This window comes from Colius striatus, chromosome 7 (genome assembly GCF_028858725.1).
Source record: "Colius striatus isolate bColStr4 chromosome 7, bColStr4.1.hap1, whole genome shotgun sequence".
In the NCBI taxonomy this organism is placed as follows: Eukaryota; Metazoa; Chordata; class Aves; order Coliiformes; family Coliidae; genus Colius; species Colius striatus.
The window spans coordinates 39001828-39028499 of record NC_084765.1 but is presented as its reverse complement, the minus strand read 5'-3'; the positions used below and the strand labels follow the sequence as shown (position 1 = coordinate 39028499).

General features: G+C 38.1%; 1 protein-coding gene across 2 annotated transcripts in view; it reads left to right on the top strand.

Moving 5' to 3' along the window:
* The window catches only part of GALK2 (galactokinase 2), a 47894-nt gene that overhangs the window by 12416 nt on the left and 8806 nt on the right, over nucleotides 1-26672 (top strand). For both annotated transcript variants that reach the window (XM_062000081.1, XM_062000082.1), the window contains exons 5-8: nucleotides 301-447; nucleotides 12986-13084; nucleotides 15781-15933; nucleotides 20688-20898. In XM_062000081.1, coding sequence (XP_061856065.1) covers nucleotides 301-447; nucleotides 12986-13084; nucleotides 15781-15933; nucleotides 20688-20898 — 610 coding nt within the window. The remainder of the gene's footprint in view (nucleotides 1-300; nucleotides 448-12985; nucleotides 13085-15780; nucleotides 15934-20687; nucleotides 20899-26672) is intronic.

Below are 26672 nucleotides of genomic sequence, written 5' to 3'. Positions count from 1 at the left end.
ACCCACCCACGAAGCTTGGTAAATTCTTGGGCATTCAGCCCATAATGAATTCTCCTTGGGGTGCAGTTCCATCAGCTTATATATGTTTGTGTGCAGGAACTGCAGACATACCTTTGGCTGAAGCATTAACATTGGCTTTGTTGTTAAGGAATAGAAAATTTTGCTTTAATTTGGAGATACCAGAAGCAGGTCCTTGGTTCCAGCAACTCAGCAGAAAGATTCTCTTTCTAAGTATTAGATAATTGCAAGCCCGAGCCTGTCTGTACTTGAAACTGAAATTGTTTATTTTTTCATTGTTAGGAACATTTTGGTCTTAATAACCCAACTGGAATGAATTGTCTGCTAGATGGAACCATCCCTCCAAGTTCTGGTCTCTCTAGCTCCAGTGCTTTGGTGTGCTGTGCAGGACTCGTGACACTAAGAGCTAATGGAAAAACCCTCTCTAAGGTAATTTACTGTAAAACATGAGAGTGTCAGCAGTAAAATTCTACTTAAAATTAAATATTGTTAATGCCTGTAAACATGAAAAACACGATACAATTGTTTTTGCAAGGAGTTGTTGGATATAAACTTAAGATATTGCACAATTGAGCAAACATCTTTGGCCAAAGTTTGGCAGGATTTGAATTTGGCAAGAAAACAGGCTTACATTAAAGCTGAAAAAAGGAGCATTATTGTAAGCCTGTATTTTGGCCAACTGTCAGGTCCATGCCTGGACCAGATGTGCTATCAGCAGGCCAGGACTGAGGATATATGTGCTGAAGCATGTGGACCACACCCCCGAGGCCTTTACCCTCTCCCTGAATGACTTTTCATGGCTTTAACAGCAGAGCATCTGTTGGACGCCTGTGGAACAATTTCTTGATAAATTATATAATCAGCACAGAGTAGAGGTAAAATTCTTCCATCTGACTCTCCTTATTCTCTTCATAGTTTTTTTGGAATGAACATTTTTACAATCTAAAATCTATTCCTCACTTTTTTAAACAAACATTAGTCTGAAAACAAACCCCAAGTATGTGACATGTTAGCAGTACAACTGCTAGTAGAATTTGAGTCATGTCATACAAGTTTCTGGAGGAGTCATGGTCTTTGAAGGTGCCATATGGGAATGAAGTTCTCTCCAGTAAAAATGTCCTGTTAAGTGAAACTAGGATCTTAAATTAGAACATTGTCAGGAAGAGAAAAGAACAGATCTAAGTGTGACTGTTATGTGTATTTGTGTCTATTGTCTAAGGCAGACATTCCTGAATTGTGGTACAAAGCCAACTTAAAGTGGTACGTGATGATGGCAGCTGTTAGCTGTGCTTGTATACAAGCACTTGTTTGAGCCATGAGGTAAACAGATCACACAGAAGGTTGTTGCTGATCAGTTGTGACTCACTTCTCTATGGAGCTGCAGCACTCTGCTCAGCAGTAAGTGCTCCGTCCCACATTGCACATCTCACAGCGCCGCTTGCTTTCAGGGAGGTACCAAGCAGGGTTAAGGCAGAAAGAAGCACAGTTACTGAGACAGGGCAGCTTTTCTGTCAGAGGTTGTGGTGACAGTCGCTGTCACCCTGCTCTGTTCTGGTGCTTTGTGTGATCAAAAGGTAAGTAAGTAGTTGGACACTGAACAGAGGCTCTAGTTTGTGAGGTGAGACATGTAGTGAGATGGTAGCTGAAAGCATGGAATTGAGGATCCAACTTTGATGAATGAGGTTTCACAGTAAGAGGGTTAGAGGTGACAGACTTTTTTTTAAACATAGTTACCTGGCTTGGCAAGAAGCTGCTGATTTTACATAGGTGGTCTCTATCACAGGTCAGCAACGTCTCTGATGGTGTTAACCAAGGCTTGGGAACTACTGATCAAAATTACTGGAGTGCACATGTTCATAAATGGGGTATCTGCAAAATCTGTGAAACTGACAGAGTTCAGAAAGCCCAGATTTTACTAGGTAGTAGGAATCCTATCTGGAAAACAAGAAGGCAGGTTTTCATTATTGCAAGGAATACTGCACGGCTTTCTTCAGAGAATAAATGATACAGTGTGTATCTTGAGCTGAATGTACACATGGCTTGGGAGTACTGGCTGGCATTATGTCAGACCTATTCTAAAGAAAGGTGCAAAGTTCCTTTTGGCATTTTCATAGAAACTTGTGGAGGAACAGAAGGTAGACAGAGACTCCACCGATTGTCCTTCCATCTCCTCATGTGTCCTGTTCAATCAACTCAATATCTTTTCTGATTGCCGGCTGGAAGATCTGCTGAAAGTTAATCCTGTGTCTTAAATATAGCTGGACAAACACAGGAGACACAAGTACACATTTTTGTCAGGAAGTCCTTCTGCCTGCAGCCAAATATTTTGCACTTGTGATGAAAAATGAGGGATTCATGAACAGATGAGAATTACCGATAGCCAACATAGGAGCAGTTAAGAACGTATCCAAGGTTTTGTGTGCTTGTGTAGACTGAGACACGTGGTTGTGGTGGTTAAGGAAGAGGATGACAGCTCTGAAGACTGATTACTTTTGTCTAGGCTCTAAGTTTCTACAAATCTTACAGGACAGTAAAAATAAGTTCAACGTTCTTGGCTAATTTAGCAGTAGAGTCCTCATATCTAGCTAAATCTAGCTTCTCTGTTGCACAGAATTTATGCTTAGCCTCATGGTACTGCCTGGTATAAGAGCCAGTCTGAGTATAAATTCGAGTAATCTAGGCATGTGAGTGCTCAGAAGTACACCACGTGCTCTGGTCACTTTTTTCTGGCTCCTAATGCATCCTGTGCTGGTGTCAAAGATCTGTGCAAGATTCAGAAATGCTGGCTGTGTATCAGCTGGGAGCTCCCCCGTGGCAGAGAAGTTCTTCACTGACCAGAAAGAGGGGCTTTCCAGATCCTTTCTACTAGAAAGCAAACCAAGACCTTGCATTTTTAGGGCTCTGGATATTAATGTGTTTGTTTATTTTTAAGGAAGAAATAGGCTTTGCCTCTGTCTTGTCTTTTTTTTTTTTCCCCAAATGCTTATGAGTTGCAGAAGTTGTAAATGGTTGTATTTATAAATAACGGTATTTGGTCATGGTGGTAATTTTATGAGAAAAGATTGACTTTTTGCCCCTCATTAGTCTGATGGACTTTGCAAAATCTTAATATGATGGTCTGTAGCAGCAAGACATAGAAACTTCTGGCTTTGGAATAAAATTTGGCTGATTTACAGGGCTTCTGTAGCCAAAGTTATGAAAAAATGACCTTTTGCTGAATGGAACATTTATCTGTTTTGTTTCTGTGAAACTATTTTTATGAGAATATTTGAGTTATATGCTTTTTTTCCTGATAAATGTAAGTTTAAAATAGTAGCTGTAGAGTAAAATTGTTGAAATTTAGAGCTTTTATGAGATAACACTTCCAGTGTGAAGTTTGAGTCTGTGAGATTGAGAGCCAAAAGAAACTGAAATGAAAAATATTGTAAAAGCATGGCTAGAATTTCAGGGTGGCTTAGTTTAAAAATAGCACTTTTTTTTTGACGTTGAAAACAAAATCAGGAAAAAAGTATGATCTCATTAATTATTGTGTGTAGCAGTCTGCAATAGGGCATTGTTTCAGTGTGCATACAGTATTTTTTTTTAAAACCCATCACACACATACACAATAGTTTAGGGAAAATACTAGTCCAAGACAATTCAGCCAGATGTGCAGTGCTAACCAGTTGCAGCAGTGCAATAACATTCGAATAACAAGATGGAAAATTAGAATGGGATCTTCAAAAAGAATCCATTTTTCTCCTCCAAACAGGATACCAGTCTAAGACTGTGTTGGCATCACTCAAAGAACAGTAACACTCAGTGTTAGCTTTTGATTTTAAAGTGATTTTTTGTTTTGGTGTTACAAAAGCGATCTTTTGTAGAACTTTTCATCAGGAGAAGATATTTTTTGTAAAGTAAATAAAATAATGCTCCAAAATTGTCACAGCTTTGTGGTTCATGGTAGGAATTAATGAGTACAGAAAATCACTTAGTACTTTTGATTAACTAGAGTTACTTGAAAGATGTGATGATAGTGTTGCTGTCCAAATGTTAAATCTTGTCGTACCAAGTTCTATTCAGTCACCCTAACGTTTTTTTTCCTCTTGCTCAAGGCTGGGAAGCTGTGCACATACTTATTGGGGAAAACAGATTAAAAGTGAATAGGATTTATTTAAGGTGAAATGCTGAGCATACGAAGTTGGATTACATTTGGTCCTATCCAGACTGGGAAAAATCTAAATCAGATAGAGTGATAAAGGACCTAAATCTAATCTATAATGGCTTCAGTTTTCTCAAACTGTACTGCTCAGATGAGTTTAATTGGAGGATTTTCAAAACATTTGGTTTGTCCTGTATTTAAACATTTATAATGCATGTTAATGTCATTGATTTCAGTGGGAGAATAGGTAGGCCAACTGGCATCTTTTCTACTTTGTTTCTGAAGCCTGTATATAGGGGAAAAGGCTTTAGCTCAATATTACTTCCTAATCACTTTCCTGATGTACAATAGCACTTTAGTATCTAGCTATCTGGCAAGGCAATCCATGAGTATTCATATTCATACTGTGACTTTGAAATTAATGACATGCTGATTATACTGGTTAGAATTGTTTTCTAATATTGCTGCATCAAAAATGTTGGATAGATGCATACTCAGGTTATTTATGTGAGAAACTCAAATTGCTTACACAAGAAATAGTACATATATATTGTATTTTAAAGTATTGTTAATACTGAGAAATGTTAAAGTTTCTTTCTCCCTGTGGATTTAAACCCCAGAGTTCTTTAACTTAAGTTAGATTATGTGTGTTTATAATCAAGAGGAAACAGAGTACTTTGGAGCAGTGGTAGTCAAAGGCTGTAATCTCTCATCAGCCAAATTGATAACCTTCTATTTGAGCATGTTAGAGGGCAGACACAGTCAGGCTAAGATTGCTGTGCTTATGAGGACATCCAGATACTATCCAACAAATATTTTCTCATTTTGGAAAAAAGTAAGCATAATTACCTTGCAAAACATATATGAAGTTCAGCTAATTGGGATTTTGTACGCAAACTGGAAGCAGATGGTAACTTTCAGCAATCTATTCCTAGTCAAGATCAGATACAAAAAATGAAGACATTCCCACTGGTAAAAATAACCTCAAAATTCGGGCATGATTTTATACCTTAATAAATGAAACATATATCGAAACATATATAATATGAAACTTATATTTTAGAAGTTACTTATGTAAATAAATACAGATGTATGAAACATGTATAGATTGGAAAAAAAACCCCATCTAATTAGACATTATATACAATAAGTGATGGAGAATGTTTTCTTCTTAGTGTAAAATACTCATTGTTTTCTGTACATGTTTTTTTCTCTGTTTTCAGTCCTGTGTGCTGTGAACAAAACCCTGTAGAATTTAATAGAAAATCTACACTAAATTTGCTGTAAAACAACCAACATTGATTGCTGTAAAGGGCAGCAGCAGACTGAGCCTGGCTTTTCAGATTGAACAGGACTTTGGGCTCAATAGGTATTTAAATACTCCAGTTACTTAAATTTGCATGCTGAGAGACTTTTGGAGCACCGAAAATGACACCTTAAAAATAACTCATAGCAACAAGTGTATTTTCTTCATGGAGCTTCCCTTGATGAACAAGAAAATTTAAAGCAGGAATAAGACTGGGTTTGGATTTTAAAGATCAGCCTATCACTACTCCTGCATTGTCATATATTAAAAACTCTATCACCTTTAACTTTGGTCAAAGGGAACATACATAAAACCACTAAGGCCGATGTAATTTAATGCTATCATTTTATAGAGAAGGTTCCTTTATTTTGGCTGCTGTCATTCTGCATTTGTATATATCAAGTTTCCGGGTAATGTAGGGTAAGCTGTTCCAAAAAAAATACTAAGCAACACTAATTCTGTTTTACTAACAAATATTTGCCTGTCTCCTGCTCAATAATTGTCTTACTCTTTTAAGGGGTTTAATCTTACACAAATTTACTTCTTTAAAAGTCTATGTGAGATTGAAAGGGATTGATCACTGATACGGAACATATTGACAGTGACAGTTATATAGGGACAAATTCTGTCACAGTTTACATACTGTCCAGACCTATGACATGAGTGAAAATCAGAGCAGTTGGCCCTTGGCCTCTTTGTGAGCAAGGGGAATATTAAAGGTGAAACTCCCTTATCTGTTCTCACTCAGATAATTCTTTAGGTTTCTATTTTTAGGATTTTTTTTATGAGGAAGTGATCCTCTGTTCACTTTCATTATTCCTTGGATACCTAAATACCTTTGTACATTTGGGCATTCATTATCAATAACATCAAAGTCAGAGTAACTAAAATAAATGATGGGGCAACGGGGAATCAAATAAGCTGTACTGGGCAGCTCATAACTTATCACGGGCAGTTCATAACTTACCATGCTGCTGAAGTATCAGGGTACGTGTGGCCAATTCTAATACAATGTTGGATTATGCCTGGAAACAGTCAGAAAAAGACTCTTTTAGCAGTTCTTCAGCATTTTTTGAAAGACCAGAAATACTCAGTTGAAAAATCAAAACTTGAATTTTATGTGTTTCATATTGAAACATAAACAAGCAAAGCAAAGTACATACTAGCAAAAAGTATCATTTTACTGAAAACCCACTTTTTCCATTAAAAATCCAAAACAAAGTAACATGATGCAGAGCCGTTCATGAGTTCTTATTATCTCGCCATCTAGAGTAACTACACATAAGCCAACTGATAATAAAAAATCACAACCCTTCTTTGTCAAACAAAATTGTATCTCCACTAATATGATTTCCCAGATTAGACTTTCTGTGTGCTGGATAGGAAATCTTATGGCTGAAAGATAAACCAGATTTAAGTGGTAGTAATTTTTTTCTTTGTAACCCAAGACTGGCTTTCTCCTTATCAGGGAGACCCTTAAATTGTTTCAAACGAAAAGCAGAGGTAGTTAGTAGAGCTCTGAGATCAAAGGCTAGCCTAGGTCTGCACATGGGGGCCAGTTGCCTGCTAGACAAACTGGTAAGCGCTGCCTCTTGCAACAGGATACATTCTGAGTGAGTGGACTTTAGAATTAAGCTTCTGAGAAGGAACAGCCTGAAAAAAAAATAGATTTTATGTACATTGTTAGTTTTAGATTTTTCCAGATGCTCCAGCTGAAGTTGTCTAAAAGGTAAGAGTTCAGTTTTGAAATCGGTGACAGACAGCAGCTTCCTTAAATAGATTATTACTTCACATAAAGTTCTTAATGCTTAATTGCTTTTAGGGAAGTGAGTGAATTGTATGCACCAAGTTTCTACTCCTAGTGATGTGCTTTGTATTGTTTGGATATTCTCATTTAATATATCGTGTCTTTTTTTGTTGGATAAATAACAAAAGAATTATTATGTAACTCACTGATATTAAACATCTCCCATGGAAGCACAGCCAACCTGGCATTTTTACTTGCCAACAGCTATAAAAGTGCTGTTTGTGTTTGGATGTATCATATTGGATCTGATATTCCAAAGCTGCAATATTCAGGGCTTCTTGACAGATCAGCCAGGAGTCTTCAAAGTTTAGCTCACCTAGCAGCTACTATGACTGTCATGTTATGCTCATCCCTCTCCCATGTTCAGAGGCCAAACAGTAATTGTACAAAATAGCTCAGGGTATCACTAGACTAACTTTAGATATTTATCACAACTTCCCTTCTTACTATCACCAGGTTTTACAGGCATTACTACAGTCAACAGAAGGGAACACTTTGCTTCAGCCACGGCACTGCAAAGCAGGTTTAAACAAAGGGACTTTGCACAGGAGTGGTCACACAATCTCTCCTGTTTACTATGGTGTCAGGACCATAACCTCAGTGAAAAAGATGGAATAGTAGTGCTCAACTGGCTCAGGCTGCATCACCATATGTCTGTGTTAACACTAATGAACACACATTTTATGTGGATTTGGTACATAAAAATAGCAAAAGATATAGTTACATTTTTCCTTCAGGTAGTCTAAGAAAAGCTGTAAGTCTGCTTCTCTCCTTTCTTACCACCCAAGACAGTTAAACTGAAAAAGACTCAGGCAAAAGCCACATGGATCAAAGGTACAGAATAACCGCTGTAAAATGTAAGCTAGTACTCTTCAGAAAAAGGCATTGGAAGGAGGAAGTGGTAGAGGTCCATGAAATTATGAATGTAATAGAGTGGATAGGAATCAATTGTTCATTGCCCCTCACATTGTGAGGGCCAGAAGATATGAAATGAAACTAGTCAGGTGCATGTTAATCATCAATAAAAGGGGATGGTTCTTCACCTGACAAATTGTAGAAATCCTAGTTACAGGGTGGTCTACGTGTTCAAATTTTGAATGAGTTAAAAAAGGGCTTGGCCAAGTTCATGTGTAAGAAATCCATTGTTGGCAACTAAGTGTGCAGAACTCACCTTCTGCTCTGTTTGTCAAAAAATAACATTCTAGGGAAATGATATAGATATAGAACTAGATACAGATATAGGACTAGATATAGATATAGAACTAGAACTGGCAGTGGTTTGACCCAGAAAGGCAGCTTTTATGTTAGTCTGTTCTATACTTTTGTTCCAACTCAAGTCTTTTAATGAATTTTAGCTAGGTGACAAAGCCATACTTACTCATGGGCATTATTGGCTAGGGTTTTTGGTTTTTTCTGCAGGGGATGAGATCAAAGGAAACACCTCCTGATCTCTGAGCTTTGTAATTACTACTTTAAATACATCACTTTCCTTGCTTAATAGTTTAGCTGACAGCTTAGGACTTTCTGTCTGAATGATAGTTATATTCACAAATGATGACCTTGTCAAAACCAGTCCTGTTGGAACCTCTTCCTGGAACAATAATACAGAAATTCAGAGGGCAGTATCTTATGTGGATCGCAGAACAGTTGGGAATAGGAAATGTTTGATTAATCTGATGAAATAATTTCATTGTAGAGTCACAATGCTACTGTTCTGACCCATTTTTACTTTGAATTTAGTATTTTTTTATTTCACTTTTTATTACCATCATCTTAAAAATACTTGAAGCCAGCACTGCAAAAGTTTCCCTGAGACCATATTCTTCAGTGAAATAAGCCACAGCACTAGAAATAAGGAGATTTTTGAATTCTCATTTCAGCTTAGTCACTGATTCCCATGACTTTGAACAAATCATGTCAATATCTGTGCTGTCTCTAAATTGAAGATAACAACAGCCTTATAGGAATGCTTTTAAAGTAAAATATGTACAATTCTATGAAGACTTAAATTATGATTTATTATTGTTTTTGAAATACCACTTTAGGGATGGAAAAAACATGCTAATGAGTCTTGGGTGCCTAGAACTAGTTCTGCTTTGTGGCTGGCTCAAAGTGATCTCTCACATGGATCAGAATATGTGGGATGGAAGCGTAGTCTGTGTGCAGATGGGGTTCATTCTTTCTGCATATTTCTCATGGTGCTTTGTGAAGAACAACTGTCTGCATTCACCAAGGCTCTGTAAGAAAGCCTGTTCAGGACTCCTGCGGAACGCAATAGGGGTGACATTGTTTATTTTATATGTGTGATAGTTGTACTTTGAGCCCTACCAAGGAGTGGCTGGTCCCCTCTGACCTACCTGCCTGGCAGGTGATGCTGTGGGGTAGCTCGGGGTGCAGTCACCCTAAAGGTGGTTATGAGAATGCTCTGAGATACTTCTCTGCAGTGCAGCCAAGGGGAAGGTGCATGCCTAGTAGATATTGTTCAGACATACATTTGAGTTGTTGCCAAATTCTGCAGCAAAATCTGGGATCTGAGAAGCTCTGCATTTTTACAGGTAAGACGTACACTAGAGAGAGATATAAATAACAGATGATTCAGACAGTCCCTACCCTAAATAGCTTCTGAGTGTTGCAAGTTGAATGCAAATAAGACATTGCTCTGAGATAGGCAAAAGTTATTTCCTTTTATTACATTTCTAACATTTTTTTTCCTTAGAGATATTTTCTGTGGAAGTTAAAGTCAGAGAATTTGTGTAGCAAAATGTGAGCGTTTTTCACTTTCTAGTAATAAGGTCACACATATTTATAGAGTTATCAGCTAATAATCCCAAACAGCAATTATTAATTACAAAGAGGGGGAAGGTACTCCTCATTTTACTGAGGAAATGGAGCTATGATGGTGACTTTCTCTGAATCACAAGAAACTTAATGTGGAGCTAAAAATTGAGTCCAGACCTCCTGACATTCGGTTCACTGTTTGAGTCATATGACCATCCTTTTGCAAGTGCCAAATCTGTACACAAGCCTCTCCAGTTTAGTCTTCACATTAGTTTCCAATGCTACAATTCAGTTCCTCTGAACTTTGCCCTTTCACTCATTTTCACAAAAAGGCAAACATTTGCCCATTTGTCTCAATAGTAAGTAAAAACTGCTTTCTATACAGATGACTATTTCCTCTCCATTCACATGCTTCTCATCCTAGTATTAGAAGGCCAGCCTGTGTCAGCAAGGGCCTGTTTAAATTAGAAACCAAATAATGTTTCAGGGATGCCTTGGGCTGTCTTGTGGAGAGGGTTCTTCTCAACTCTTGCCAGTTACTACTTGGTGGTCCTGCCAATCCTTGCTGAGTTTCAAAACAAAAGTTGCTCAAGCTGGAGCGGCGCTGTTAGCGCAGCGTGGACAGCTGGTGAGCTGGGACAGAGCAAGGCCTAATGCTTAACCAGGCACAATTGACGGACGTGTAGAGGGACAGGGGAGGGGCCCTGTCCTAATTGTTAACACTCCTCCTCTGCAAGACTTCTGATATTTCTTTAATAAGCCCAGGCTCATAAAGTCTAAACGATTTAAGCAATCAAGTGGTAGCTGATGTGTATATGGAGATGACATGCGGCCAGACTAAGTGAAGGGTGAAATGCTTGGTTTCTGACATGGCAAAGCTGTATCTGGCAATTGTAGATGAAATAATACCTCAGGCAGCTGTGCCCAAGAGTGGACCACTGATAAGAATATGTTGTGATTACCTTGGGATCTGTACTTAAGGCCAGGCTTGCCCAGCCACAACTCCTATTTGAGTGTGCATGGCTGGTGTGCTGCTGTGGTCTTCTCAGCCAGCATGGAGAAGTTGCTTTTGCTGCCAGTGGGTAATAAACATGAACTCCAGTTTGATGTCTCCTGTCGGTGACTACAAAAGTCAGGGATGGGATATGGCTGTATTCTCAGAGGGGCAAAAGGCAGGTTCTGCAGAAACATGCCCTCATTTCCACTACTCAGCAATGGAAGGTTGTAAGTAGGCACATCATCACCTGTAGAAAGGTGTGAGAATCTAGACAACGATGTGTGGAGATTTGCTCTTTTTTTTTTTTTCTGGGGAGCTGTTGATGTAAATAGGGGAAATGGCAGTAAATGAGGGGGGAAGAGCATTGTTACATTCTTTAGCATTTCATTTGGAATTGTTTCCAACTTGTAGTGAAGCAGGGACATATAGTGACTGGATGTTAAACTTCACTGATGGGATGAAGAAGTCTAAGGTTCAAACTGACTGGAGATGGGACAAGGGAGGAAAACCAATTTTGATGAACCTCATATTCAGCAAAAGTCAGGCACTGGGAAGTCACTTTTGTTGAAAAGAAAGAACACTGAAATATGTGATGTTCCTATGCTGTCTTAAGAGAAATAAAAGAAGCATTATCTTTATTTCAGCTGATCTTTAAAGTATACAAAAGAAAGGCAGTGCAGGAAAACAGTATTTGTGCTAACTGTACTTTGTAGGTTCTCTCATTAATGGTCCTTTATGAGGAGTCATTTAACATGTTTGATTCAGAGATGCACTCTGCATAGTTTTAGAGTAACTTTGTTAACCTTCTTTTGATAACTTCTGCTTATCAGCCCTTAGGCTTGCTATTCAGCCTGCTTACATTGATCTAAGCACCAGTTTTACAACTTTGTCCGCAGTGCCATTACAGGAATTGAGCAAGCAAACAGGCAGGCACCCTGCACATACCTCTCAGCATCTGATTTACTGCCTCTTTCTGCTGCCTTTTACAGCTGTGTGCTGGCTAATGTCCCTGCCTCACTGGGTAGCTTGTTTCAATCCTGTGATGCTACATCCTTGGTGTGGAATCTGAATCTGCTACCAGACTGTGAAAAACTGAGTGCAGGTTTTCTAAAGTTCTTTTCCCATCTTCCCTGTATTTATAGCTACCTTACAAAAAAACCCTGATAGATGTCATAGCAGATGGATATGGAAGCTTTCCTTTTGACCTCCTTCATTTTGACTAGTCTATGGTCTTTGACCATTTTCCAGGGCTTCTGTTTTGTTTTCACTTGGCCTGACAGCTGAAAGCTTTACTGTAAATTACTATTTTTGACAGTTATGATAGTGATATTCCACTCTCCCATAGTATCCCCTGACCTGCAGGAATCAGAATGCAAAGATACATCTAAAATGTCACAAAAGAATGTGAATCACATATAGTTACAAATTAGGTCCAATAAACAATATAATCAGAGTACACTATCCCAAGGAGAAATGACAGACACCGCTAATTTGAGTATTTACAGTGAGAAAGGGTTTCTGAGTTAGGTTCAACACCTAATTTCTCATTATGGAGTTGGTTCATTAAAATAACATAAAGTAAGATCTTGCCATTTTTCTGTAAACTACCAAGATGCATCTATAAATGGATTCGATTAATAAATCAACAAATTATCAGCTATTGGGTTGAAAGGATGTGAAGTGATTAAGGAAGATGCTCTGAAGAGCATCTGGCCATGATGTGTCCAGTGGAGGCTTAGTAGTCAGTTCTTTTTTTGCTTCTTTTTTGTCTTATGGCATCCTGGGTGATACCACCTTACACTGCTTGGTGTATGAGAGACAATGGTTTCAGAGCTCTGTCACATCTCCTTTGTTTTCTCATTAGTTCATATGTAAGTAGTATAAAAGTGTCAGCTTTAACCTTGGCTGAAGGTTCACACGTTAATATTTTTTTTTCAGGTAGAACTTGCGGAAATTTGCACAAAGAGCGAGCGTTATATTGGCACAGAAGGTGGAGGAATGGACCAGTCAATCTCTTTTCTGGCAGAAGAAGGAACTGTATGTAGATCTTTGTAATCTAAACTAACAATGTAATGTTAATTTATGTAAGCAAAAACTTATCTTCATGTATTATCTAGCAGAAAGACAAGAAACTGGAATACCTTAGTAAGCAGTGTAAGCACTGCTGATTTGCAGATAAATAATAGGTATAGGCTTGTGTACAATCACGTATGATAAGTTTAAAGGATTAAGATGATGAAAATGAGAAAGAGGAAGAAGGAGAGAAGATGTAGGGAAATATGTTCTCCAGAAGAACACCAGGTTTCACACTGTTTGGCTGAACTGAACTTCCGATATAATGAATTTTGAATGGTCGGTATGCTTTGTATTCAGTGCAAATGGGATAATTATTAAAAAATGCTTTCTTAAAACTTCTTATAACCAAGCAGTTCTACAAAGTTTTGCCAGGTCCAGTTACAAAGACAATGGGATTTTTTTTTTTTGCCAATTATGCTCGTTCCAGAAAATTCTGTGGCTGAATTCTGATGTAGAAGGCATTTAGTTGTCTTAAACATGGTGACAGAAGGTGGACTAGTAAAGATAAACAGGACCTTCCAAGTTTGGCATGAGTGCTTGCAGTAGAATTTACAGTGGAGTAAATCCACTCTCCCAGAAGGTACACAAGACTGTGATTGCTCAAACCCAAAACCTGACAAAATACTTCTCTTGAAATTAATGTAGCATTTCATGACAACCTTTAAATTCCTTTTAATTGTGATATCTCTACAGCTTGTGTTCCTTTACTGCCCTGTCTTGGATGAACTTATACAGAAAATAAGCTACTTCCTAGAATTACATCAAATGTTTAATTCTGTCATTAGACACATGTATTTGCAATTTCACATCACCTATACCTACTCTCCATCTTTCCTTCACACTTTATACTATTAGTAGTAAACACATAGCTACATGAATGCTGAAGGAAGTAGCGTATTTTCCTAATATACAGCCATGTAAGCGGAGGCTTTTCTGATGTATAGGGATAGCAATCAAAAGGCAAAGAAAATGTTAGAAGAAATTAGAAAAGCAGCAGAAAACAAAGAAGAAAATATCTTTGCTTCATTGTCCTTGCAGCTGAATGCAGTCCTGCCTTCTCATCTCAGAAAAAAAAAAGTACTAGAGCGAGAAAAGGACAATAAAGGACACTGGAGTTGATCAAAGCTATTTGTTGTGTGAGCATTGACTGAATAATTTAAAACTTTTCATCTTGGAAAGCAGGTATCTTTGAGAGTGATATTTTGAAGCTTCATAAAACCCCTGAATGGGTATGAGAAGGTAAATTGAGAATCTGATGTTTTTCATAACCAAAGAACTAATAGAAACACAATGACATTAGCGAGCAGCTTGTTAAAAACAAACAAGGAAGTTTGGGGTTTTTTCCAAAACATTCATTGTTAGAGAAATACCGTACATTGTGGAAGACAAATGTTTAAAAGGGATTCAGGAAAGACCTTTTTGGGTACGCTGGCAGAATATTGGTCTATTTGTAGCTATTAAATGTAGTAACCTGATGTTTCTTCCAGTGTAAGTATAACCACCATTATCTTTGCACATGGGGAACTGGGAAAATATGCCCCAAAAAGAAAGATTGCTTTGTATATGCCCTTTTTTATGTATTTCCCTTAAATATCCATTTATGGTTACTGTCAGAAACAGGACCCTAGACCAGCTTGGTGGTACATTCTGATCTAATGTAGCAGTTCTTAAAGGGTATATTTAAATGTAAGCAAGCTTGTCTGCCTTGATAGTAAGTTTGTGACGTGGTCCAGAATCTCAATGGCAGCAAGTAACAACACATGGTGTACATAATGTACAAGCAGATTTGTCATTGTTTATTTAGCACTCTAGCTGCTCAAGGAACTCTCTGGGGGTGAACAATGCCAAAACCAGTAAGACGTTCCTGCTTGCAGAGTTACGGTCTATTCTAAGAAGCCAAAGCAGGGCACATGATTTACAACTTATCCCAATGAAAAACCAGATGTGAATTTAATCTCTTGATTACATTACATCCTGAATTATTTAATTAATGGATGCCTAGCTTATTCCATGAAAAGGTCACAAAATGTTGGGAACATCTTACATAGCCTGTGTAAGGCATCTGTGAGGCAAGGCAGTTTCCTATATCCGAAGGAAGGATGCGGTAACTACACTTTTCTATATAGTTTTATTTCATTTCTCTGTTTGACTGTAATTAACATGACCAGTGTCTCCAGTCGGTCCTAAAATTTTAGTCCTGTTTTGTACCTCAGTGAACTAATCTTGATTTAGTGGAAAGTCAGAAGACCAAGGGGCAGATGGACGTTGGTGAAGGGGAAGGGAATGTGAAGCCCCTTGTTTGTAGTGGCATGCACATTAGCTCAGCCAGGCCTGGTACTTTTCTGTAGATCAAAGAAAAACTGTTGTCTTAAACAGGGAAGAAAAATAGGTAGGCTGGGGTTCTGTGAAATGCTGAAAAAAAACAAAGACTTAATGGAAACATTTTAAAATCCAGCTACAAGGGAAAGGTTTGAAATGTATGTGTAACTTGGCCAGTGAGGTTAAACTTCTTCGCACTGTTTCATGTCAGTTTTCGTTCCTTAACCGTCCCTGGTTTTCAAGAGAAAAAACATGCAAATTTGCATTTGATTTATAGAACTAAGTGCACTGTTAGCTAGTAGTAAATTAAAACTAACCATTCATTTTTCTTTCAATAGGCCAAGTTGATAGAGTTCAGTCCTCTGAGGGCAACTGATGTTAGACTTCCAAGTGGAGCAGCGTTTGTTATTGCTAACAGTTGTGTTGAAATGAATAAAGCAGCAACTTCTCATTACAATATTAGGGTAATGGAGTGTCGTCTGGCTACAAAGGTAACGTATGGCTTATGTCAAACTCTAATGAAACCTTCATCTAAATATGTGCTTTTTTCCACTTCTGACCAATCATGTCTTTAACACCTGGCTAGGTGCTACTTTAAGTGGCATTTTTCTTTCCAGAACCAGACACCTCTGTCTCTGCAGAAAGACAACTTCTGCTGAGTTTAATAGAAGTGCAAGGACTGTGCCCTTATATAGAAGATTTTGTGACTTGGTTCTCTTCAGTGGATTTTCTATTATATTTCAATGGAGGAAATGTCTATTTTTCGGCAAAAAAAAGATTCTCAGTTAATAACACAGACTGTTTCTAATTAAAGCTGAATAATGTCAAATAATGGAAAGCAACCAGTGTGGTCACATGTTTGTATGTATATATGCCAATAGATGTGTATTTTCTAGGATTTAGAGCACATCAAAGCTACTATTTGGAGGCCTGGAAGTAATACTGGAAATGCTGAATAGCTGCACATATGTCAGTTTTAAAGTTTAAAAAGAGATTTGAATGAAAACCCAACATACAGGTTGTGCTGCGAGTTTAAAGCTTGCAGTTATCTCTAAAATATATGGACTCTGAACATGAAGAATCTAAGTTCCACTAATTCTGGATTTTGTAGACCATATATTTAAGAATTTGTAGATGTAGGGTTTGATTTGAGTTTGTTATAGAAATACAATCTAATCAAAGAAAAATTCACTGAGTGGGGAGTAAGCACAAAGATTCACTGCAGTTTTACCCAAAGTAGAATGCTGTGTGAAAGAACAGAGTTTCGATCACAAAGTCTAAATGAAAGTTTTAAAAACTGCACTAGGGGTCTTCTTGCCACAAAACATTTGGCCAAAATCTGAGCACTATACAAAAATACTTTGAGCATCTGTTGGCACCATAATTCTGTGAGAAATTACCAGAGTTAATGCTAACAAAAAAAAAAAAGGAGTTCAAGAGATGATCAGATACTGACATCGTGTAAAGGTATTACTGTGTTCATTTATTTATTGAAAAGGGAAACTAAACTTCAAGTGACTTTATAAGTGGGCTTTACACTCAAATATAAAGAGAATATAGCTGCATTTTAGGTGTATATAGGTGTAAATAAAATATGACAGAAATAATGGTACTGATGACCACAATTAAAGCTATTGTCACGGAAGTGAAAAGACTCTTATACCATTAAGAAAATCAAGATAAGGACCTGTGTGTTAGTTCTGATACAACTGATAAACCTCTAATTTAGGACAGTTAATCAACTAAGTATGTATTTTAGCAAGAGCTTCCTTTGGAAATTTTGGTTTTGCATGAGAAACAGAGCCTTCACAGATATCTATTCTAAAAGGCAAACTATGATGGGTGCATTAAGTTGTGAGAACAATACTTTTTGCAGTTTTCTAAGTGTCCTGTGCAGTCCTGTGTAGTAAACTGAAACGGTGGTTGGGAAAGATGGTTTTTTGGATGGTCCTATTAGCTATGATGTAATTGCTAAAGGTACCTTTAGCAGATGCTCGATTTTAAGGAGACTAACAACATACACCTGTTTATTTTTAAACATATGCTACCCAGATGGAAAGTTGCACACACTATAAAAATATGTTGAGCCAGGAAAAGACTGTCTTTAGGAACAGGTCACAGTGGGGTGAAGGAGGGCAGGTATATAAGTGGAAGCAGGGAAGTCTTTTAAGCACCATTAAGCTAATGGAACTATGAAATAACATGCTGGGCCTCACAATAGGGCTTTAAAAGAAATTTTCATTGGTAAGTTCCTTAGGATGGGCTTTTTGCCTCCTTTCTGCTTCAGGTTGTTCTAGAATTTCACACAGTTTGCAGAATTCTCTGTGTAAGTTAAGGTGCTAACACAATACATCCCTGCTGGCACTAGTGTGGGACATTTTGGTCTCAGTCTGCCCTACAGCAAGTGAGCTTCTGATCATTCTTAGAAAATAATCTTTCTCAGGTTCTGTTTTTTTTATTTCTCTATTCTTATTGTAGCCTCTGAGTGTTTTCCTGTACTCTTTTAAGCAGTATGTTTAAAGATGCTCATGTTCTGCAGAACACTTGCAGTTCCAAAGGAAGTTCACTTGTACTTTGTGCTTCAGAGAACTCTCACAGCATATGAGCATACGAGCATTGGCGGATGCTGAGCTCTCCTCTGCCTCACTGTGTGGCTCACTCCATTGTCAAGCTATAGGGTACTGCCAAGAAAGTCTGCAACTGGAATGCCATATAGTTAAATCAACTAATGCTTGTGAAATATGGGAAGATGCTCAGCTGACATTATATAAAGTGTAAAAAAGTGATGTTGCTGCAGAAGAGCTAAATATTCCTATACTTGCTTCTAGTCAGACTTTCTTTTATTTATATTTGTCCAATCATTTACTAAGTGTGTTTTCCTCATAGTTACTTAGAGTTCTCTAGTGTGCCTGTGTTGAACAGTAAAGCCTACAGATGCTGTGTCCTGGTAGTTAAGAGCCAGCTGCATGATGTCCACATCTTTAATCCATCTAGTCAGAGATCACCAAGAAAATATCCAACTGTGGAATCAGTACTTTTGTACGTTAAATATATGTGTTTTTCCCCCATTTCTGCTCTATGTTCGTTACAATTTGACCTGTTGCAGCTATATTGTTTTCAAAACCCACTTTTGTTTGCCTATAACATTTTCCCCAGTGCTTTTGGAGCTGAAACGTTGCTATAAGCAGTATAGACCTTTCCAACAAAGCCTTTGCCCACTGGCCCAACAGGATCAATTTCCATTTGGAACATCTGGCCTGTAAAACCCAAGTGTAGTTAGCTCACCTAAAATACAGCATCTCCCTTGAAGTATAGAAGTGGGAACAAATGTGACAATGCACATGACATTTCTACAAGGGATTATTTGTCAAAAAAGGAAGTAGAAACATTTTTATTGCCTTAGAGAACATTATTTTTGTAAATTCTTAATTCTGTTTAACTTAATTCAAAGAAAACAAACGAAGCAATAATAGTTATCTAATGTATCAGTAAGTAAGCTAAAATACAGTTCATCAAGGCTCTGGAGTTCTAGGAAGGCAGAGGCAGAAAAAGCAGGCCAGAAGTGACTTAATCACTCTTTTTTAAGAACATTTTCTAACCCCAATTTCTGTATTAGCCACTAGACAGTGCTGCTTCTTTCTCTACCAGTGCACATGCAAAACTGTGGTTTAGATGGCAACAGTCATGTGATTAGGATTTTGATTGGATTTTGTTTGTTCTGCTCTACTAAACCTCATATAAATCTTAGGAAGTCACTAGATGGCACCAAAAGTAGTTAATTTTTATATACTGTAGTGAAACAAAACTGGTAGAGCCCCTGCAAAAGCACAGTTCAAGGACAGCAGGAAGGTGAGAATCTATAGCAGATAGTTGGGCAGCAGATCTTTTGCTTAAATTTCACGCTCTAACTTTGCAGAAAACAAAGAAAATGCATTTCAGACATGTATGTAAATCCCGTGGGGTTTTGACTCAGGAAGTTAAATGGCTCTGCCCATCTCGCTCAAAACCAGTGTTTACTAAAAATAGCAAAACACACTGAGTGAAATCTTGGCTCTGTTGATGAGAAGTTTAATGCTGATGTGAGTAGGAAGAGAGTTTCATTCCCTGGTCTTGCTATACTGGTTTAAACTCTGTGCAAACACGCAGGCTGACCTTGCATACTTGGAAGCTTTAATGTCAATGTAAATGGTGCAGAACAGGAGGCATGTCAGGCATTTACAAATACAGTAAAACAACGCTGGCATGTACCTGCTAACCTGTGCCTTACTCTGAAATAATCTGTTGAAATTAGAAGTGGAATGTCAGTAGGATCCCACTGTGACCGCTGAACGTTCTGTAGTTCATAACATTAAATATATTCTACCTTATGAGGAAAGCTGCTTTCCTCAACCATTTTACTTAGGCACATAAGAGCATCAACACATGTAGCACCTTCCAGAGAAAAGCCTCTTTGATGTGTTTCCTTTTAGGAGGCTGATGTGTTGAAGTAACAACTGTTAATTGCTAAAACATCACAAAGATACACAAAGAATGACATCATTGTCTGGAGGGGGAAAGATGATAGGTCTCAAATTAGCATCTTAGCAATCATGTTGAATGGAGCAGATTCAGACCAGCTCATGGTAACCTTCCTGTAGGGCTCAAAACTTCCTTTAAATTGGATGTTTAAAGAACATATTTAAAATTTACCTTAAACTCTGAAGGTCAGGAAAGGTTGTGGTTAATTCTCACACACTAATCTTATGCCCAGTTTCACATTTTTAAGGCTGTTATGAGAAAGGGCTTAATGGCAGCTGCAGATGTTAATCAGAAAACTCTGGGAGTGCATTGGATGGGTCAAACTGAGTTTTACATGTTAGAGCAAATTCTAACAGTACAGAAAGAGACTTCTTGGGCACTTTTAGTGTTACAATATGGCCGCATTTTCATAAGCAGTTATCTGAATGTCAATGTGAAAGGTGTCTAAGTAACAATGTCCATGGAAAGGATAAGTCACTGATTTGATATCACACAAATAATGCCAGGAGGGCTTTTACAGACAATATATGATTTAATGGAAGAATATTTGTCATTCTCAGGCCTTTTATAAGTAAATGTAACAATTATCTACTGTATACTGATAGAAAGTAGCTTCTGATGGTTTCCAATTAAGAAATGGGCAAATGGATCTTACAAGTGCTTATGGCAAATTAAATAGATTTAAACAGGAAGGCACAATATTTTCTGTGGTTTTTTTTCATTCTAGCTTCTCTCAAAGTCAAAAAGTTTGGACTGGAAAAAAATGCTGAGACTCCATGATGTGCAAACCAAGCTAGGAGTTAGCCTGGAGGAAATGCTGACCATTGTCGAGGAGGTATTACATCCTGAGCCTTACAGCACAGAGGAAATTTGTAAATGCCTGGGAATTAGCCTGGAGGAGCTCCGCTCTCAGATCCTTAGTCAAAACACGCAAGATGGTGAGCATATATGAAATGGTGGGGCTTACTGTACAATGTTTGTATTATATAAGAGGTTTAGTTATTAATAAGTAGTGCAAGTGGAAGGATTGCCAGAATACTTCTCCATAGTCTTGGGTGGCAAGTGAGAGAACTGATATCAAGATTTGCATTCCTGCTTTTAACTTAAAACAGAGCAAAACTTAGATTTTGACTGAACTGTTTAGAAACTGGTAGAAGTTGCAGATCCATTACTATTTTTTATTAGCCTGTGCTGTTGGAGAGTCATCTCTCAACAGCCCAGGTTTTATTCTAGAGAAAAGTCTAAACTAGACTTCCATTTTAGGCAATAGTTCTAGCAAATTCAAATATTTTGGATGGTTAAAATGAATCCTGTTTGCTCTCCCTTAATGAGCATTAAAGCCCAGCACAGATGGAGCTTACATTTCTGTTTTTAAATTGATAGATACATGATCACTTCATAAAACAGACACTGGGCAGCAAGTCATCTAAGTCTTTCCTGAGAAAGAAGTTTCTATCACTATCAATATTTTTTTCTTTTAGATAAAAGGTGGAGGTGAACAATTTACTATTTAAAGTATTTCCCGGGTTCTGTTGCAGACAAGAGCATTGGCACACGTGGAATGAATCCTAGAGGCATATAGTAGGGTTGCCAATAATACTGAATGATAGTGCAGTGTATTTCTAACAGGTTTTCCAATTTTGATATCATAATACATCTTTAGGATCTTAATCCTTACTTCCTTGTTTCCCTTCTGGAGCTTCTGCTGTTTTATAGCAGAATTATGTCCTTGCCAGTCCTTCTCAAGTCCCATTTACATTTGATGTATATAAATATGTAAACAAATGTATATACTGATGCTTACATTTAAATAATCTGTGTATCTGGAACAATTGTAAACTTCATATATTGACCAAAGACCAGGCCCTGAATCTATAACCTGTTTTGCACCCCAGTGGTATTGGAGAGTACAAAACTATCTTATTGTCTAATTATATACCCCTAAGGTACCAGGGTAGAGTATGATATCTTAATCCATCTCTTTATCTCCTTAGAAAGAGTTATGATAACTCTGTGCTGTATGTACACGAGGAATATACAAAACCATATACCTGCACTCTGCAACATTTTCATGGGAAACTACAAGGTTGTAAATCTTTGATGCTGTCCCCGTACATGAAGCAATACAGGACTATGAACTTTCAGATGTTTATGCTACTTATACCTGGTTTACAAAACAAAATTCTACAGTTCTGTGGAATTTTATTGTTTATACAGGTTATTTTGATTTTTTTTTTCAAAACCCAAAGCCTGGATAAAAAATTTAAACACAAAGGCTATAGAAGAAACTCGAAGGAAATTTTATACTGTGGCTCTGAATAGCGTTTGCAGATGTTTGCTGAACGGAATCTCTTAAACTTGCATGACCGTGGTTTCACTTGATAAGGCCAATTAAGTGGCTTATGCTGAAAGCCTCTTTGCATGTACAATATGAAATTAAATAACAGATTTCTGTAAAACTATATGCAGAGAAGAAATAAGACAGACACAGAAAGAAGGAATCTAAATCCACTGTTTGTTTTTGTTACACACTAAACAAATTACATTTGATGTTGGCTTTGGAAAACCAGAGGCTATTTGACAAAAATATTTTTCTTATTTCCCCTCTACTTTCCTGCTATAGTTTAATGATAATACCTGGCCTCTTCATGTGAGAGAAAAACCAACAAATAAGTAATCTCTGCAGAGAACTTCAGAATGTTGTTGAACTTCTTTGTTCAACATGAAGAAAGAACAGTAGCGACTTTCTTCCCGTGTAGACATTTTATCAACATTTCTGATAAAATATTATAATGTTAAGGGTAAAGTATTGGTATGAGAATTACTGTTTAGATCAGTTACTCAGCTCTGAGTTTTCTCTGTGGCTGAACAGAAATTGTCAGTAGTTTTAATTTTTTACATTATTTGTAATCCAGTGGTAGTTACAAATAATGTTGTGAACTGGCATTATATCTCATGTTTAAGCATCTGAAAGTGCTATGTGAATATTCTTTTAGCCTTAAGTCTAGCTTCCTCTCCTCTACTTCTCCAGTGATGGTACTATATACTTATGTAAAGTTTTCTAAGTATATAAGGCTGACCAGATTAAAAACTCCCCATCCCAAAGGAAAATGGCATGGATAGGCTTTGGGTAAGTCCCAGACCAGGTCTGGAAGCACACAGCAACTTTGCATCCCTTTCATAGGCAGGTGCTCAAGGGTTTCTGCAGTTCCACACAGTGCAGCCCACTTGTTCCCCAGGTCTAGAGAAGTACAGATGGTGCATAAAGCCTCTCTAAACTTCTTTCAGTTGTTCCTTGGCCAACTCCAAATCCAGAGTTTAAATCTCCCTTGCAAATGTTTACACATGGCTTGCACTTGTGGCTTCTGAAAATCTCTAGAAAAATAGTATTTATTACTTTCCAAGGTGCACAGTGCCATAATTTTGGCTTGGACTCGAGTGCTTCACAGAACATTTAATGTGTGGTGATTGTGAAACATTAAGTATTTATAAGCCTCACCACAAAAGGATATTCTCCTGTAAAACAGTGTATTCTTTTAACCATGAAATGTTTTTTTTTCCTTCTTAAATGAAGTACTTTTAAACCCATTTTTCCTTTACATGTATAAAATTGTAATCTAATTTTGACATTTAAACTTGGGAATGAAATCGCCGTGGGAGGAGCAGGCATCCATTTGCTTTGTGGATTTGGCTGTTTAACTGCCCCCCTATTTGTCCCCTAGAAAGAATTCCAAGTCTGTGCTGTAGCTTCAATGAGTGGTGCTTGAATAGCCTTTCACTCCCATTGCCAAGTAATTTGTATTAATGGTGATCTCAGTGCAAGAACAGCTTCACTTTATTTGCACTGACAGACGTAGGTGAAGGTGGACTCTGAGATGTTGTGTCAGGCTGCTCTGGGCTATGTAAAGCTTTGTCGTGTGAGTTAGCAGAGTGGCCTGGTCTTACCTTAACAAACTGGTAGACCTAAGTGCACTTCCCAGGCTGCCCAGGCTGGGCACCTACTCCAGCCTCAGCCTGACCCATGTCACAAAGAAATTTGGGGATGTACACAACTCCTCTTCCTCAAAAACATGGTTTACTTGGGATGAGCCCCAGAGGTGGCTGCTCCAGGCAGACCCCATACAGCTGCCTCGGGGATGCAGGCCTTGGAGGTGTGCCATGGGTTAGCCACAGGCACGGACTGGTCTAGGTTAGTTGCAAAAGCCTTGTTAAAGCTAGCATTCCTCTGGAAGAAAAATCACTTTAAAGTAGTAGTTATCATCATCTCGAAGCAGGTGTCTGCTAAATGGGTCACTGAATCCAGCAATGACTCGTCCCCGTGGTTTATTTTCAGAAAGCCAGATTGCAAACAGTTACTTGAGCAGTCCCAGTAGAGTAACTGTTCCCCACTTCGAGTAGGGGGTTCACAATCTGGCTCAAATTAAAGCCATCTGGCAGCATTTTCTTATATACATTATGAGCCAGAAACCTTCACCCCCATCATGTTCAATCAGCAGGATGCCTAACAGAGAAGGGTACTATTCCACATGAGTAATGGTGGTAGAAACTGTCCCCTACATGATTTCGTGTCGGTGAGTTTTTCCTGTTGTTAAATTTCTTAACAGTCCCATCAGCCATGTGTAGCTCATTAATCTACAGTGAAATGTATCTTAAGAAACTGCCAAAGCAACTAGAAAAAAATATATTGCCTGAAGAGGTTGGTGTTTAGCTAAAGGTCAGATGGAATTGTACAGGAAGCCTCTAAAGAACGGAATCTGCTGAAGCTGAAGTTGTAACAAATAATACGAGTTGCTGAGAAGCCACAATGTTTAATTATAAAGAAAAGAAATCCCTGCAAATTGAGTGAGCAGGTTTGCACAATTTTTGTAAAGCTAACATTAAAAATAGGATCATGCAGTTGAAAACCCACAGTAAGCTTTTCTGTTATGTTTAATTAACCCACAGTTATTTGGGACTAATAGGCCAGGATTTTTGCTTGTTTTGAAGAGATTTTATATGGATTTTGGACAGACGTTCATTAGCATTAGTCTGCTGTGTCTTAACTACTTGGAAGATTCTTGCTGCAGTGCAAGCTATTAGTGCACTGGAAAATGTCACCATTTCTTTCAAGGGCATTTGGTAGTTTGTAAGTGAATCAAATCTACCTGTTGATGGATGACATTACAGAAATCCTCTGCAGAGAAGCAGAGCTCAGATGCAGAGGATCCACAAAGGCTCTTTCGAAGCACTCCAGCCCTCTCTCAGACACAAACTAATCAGTTGTGCACACTTTGCTTTTGTATGTACAGAGTATGGCTCAGGAAATCATGGCTGGACAGAGGACACAGATTCTGATGAATTTCTTCACTCTTCTAAAATCACATCCTCCATAACTCTTTATCATGTCTTATTAATTCAGGTTGTATTTATGTGGAGCTAATATAAAGGCTGTGATGGAGCAACGAGACTCCTGTATAGATGTAGTTTTTGGAACTACATCTTTTATTATCTTTTATTATATAGAGATGGTTAGTTGGACTATCCCTCCAAACAGAAGAGATGCAAGAGGTTTCTGCTGTTACTGGAGGCATTTGGTGTTGAAAGCCGAAAGTGTGGGTTGTTTTGTTATTTTGGAATAGGACTCACAGAGTGCAGAGGTGTTTGCTGTCCCAAAGATAGTTTTACCCAAACAGTTCACTGACAGAGGAAGCACAGGCTATAGGAAAAAATGTTCTTTACTGATACTTTCTGCAATGAAATGCTGCCCAAAACCAACCAACAGCCAACGTAATGTCACCAGCCTTTAACTGACACCAAGGTGATAGATGTCCAAAAAGGAAGGGGAAAATAACTCTCACTCGAGAGCTGCCTGAAAGGATTGCTTGTGCATCGAGAGAAAGCCAGTGTCAAGGTAGCAAATTCTCCCCCCACACAGAGGAGCTCTCTGGGGAGCCGGTGTTGTCAAGGACACAGCTTGTATCTTCTGGCTGGCAGCCAGTAGCCAGAGCACCCATTCTGGTTGCCAATTCATAACATGATGAACACAACACAACCCCAGAGATCGTTAAGGTAATCTAGCCAGTAGAACATTGCTCTACCAAAGGGTGGTCTCCAAATCAATCACAGCCTTTGGCAAGTCTGTTGCCTTACAATTGAAACCAGACATGTTTTCAGTTCATTCTTTGGGTTACTACTGTTCAATGGTGATTTACAAGAGAGTGAGAGCTATGGCAATCTCTCACGCAACTTTAGATACTCCCTAAACAAATGCACATTTAGAAATCTCCTTGCTCTTATACAATAGCTTAAAAGAAAAGAATGTTTAAAGAGAAACCATCCTTAAAAATAGGCCAAACTGCCTTTCTTCAACATTCAAAAGTACTAGGCATCGCTCCACAAAACTCAGAGCAAGTAACTCCCGGCAGCAACAAAGTCCAGTGGAGTAAAACACACCTCTAAATGGGAAACCAAAACATGCTCTCCCTGTGTGACACTCTCAGGATGATGTTTCTTGGGGGGGCACTCTGTTTTCACATTTCTGTCCTTGTCTGAAATGCATTCAGAAGGCCTGTTCAAAAGACAGCAACACAGGGTTTCTCAGTAGCAGGCCGTATTGAATTACAAAATAAATATCACCAGAAGCAGTATCACCAGTAGCAGAACACTGCTATGTTCAATGTTTCTCTGTCATTTTAGACTACTTGTGTGTGTCTCAGCGCTGTCTTTTCAGCAT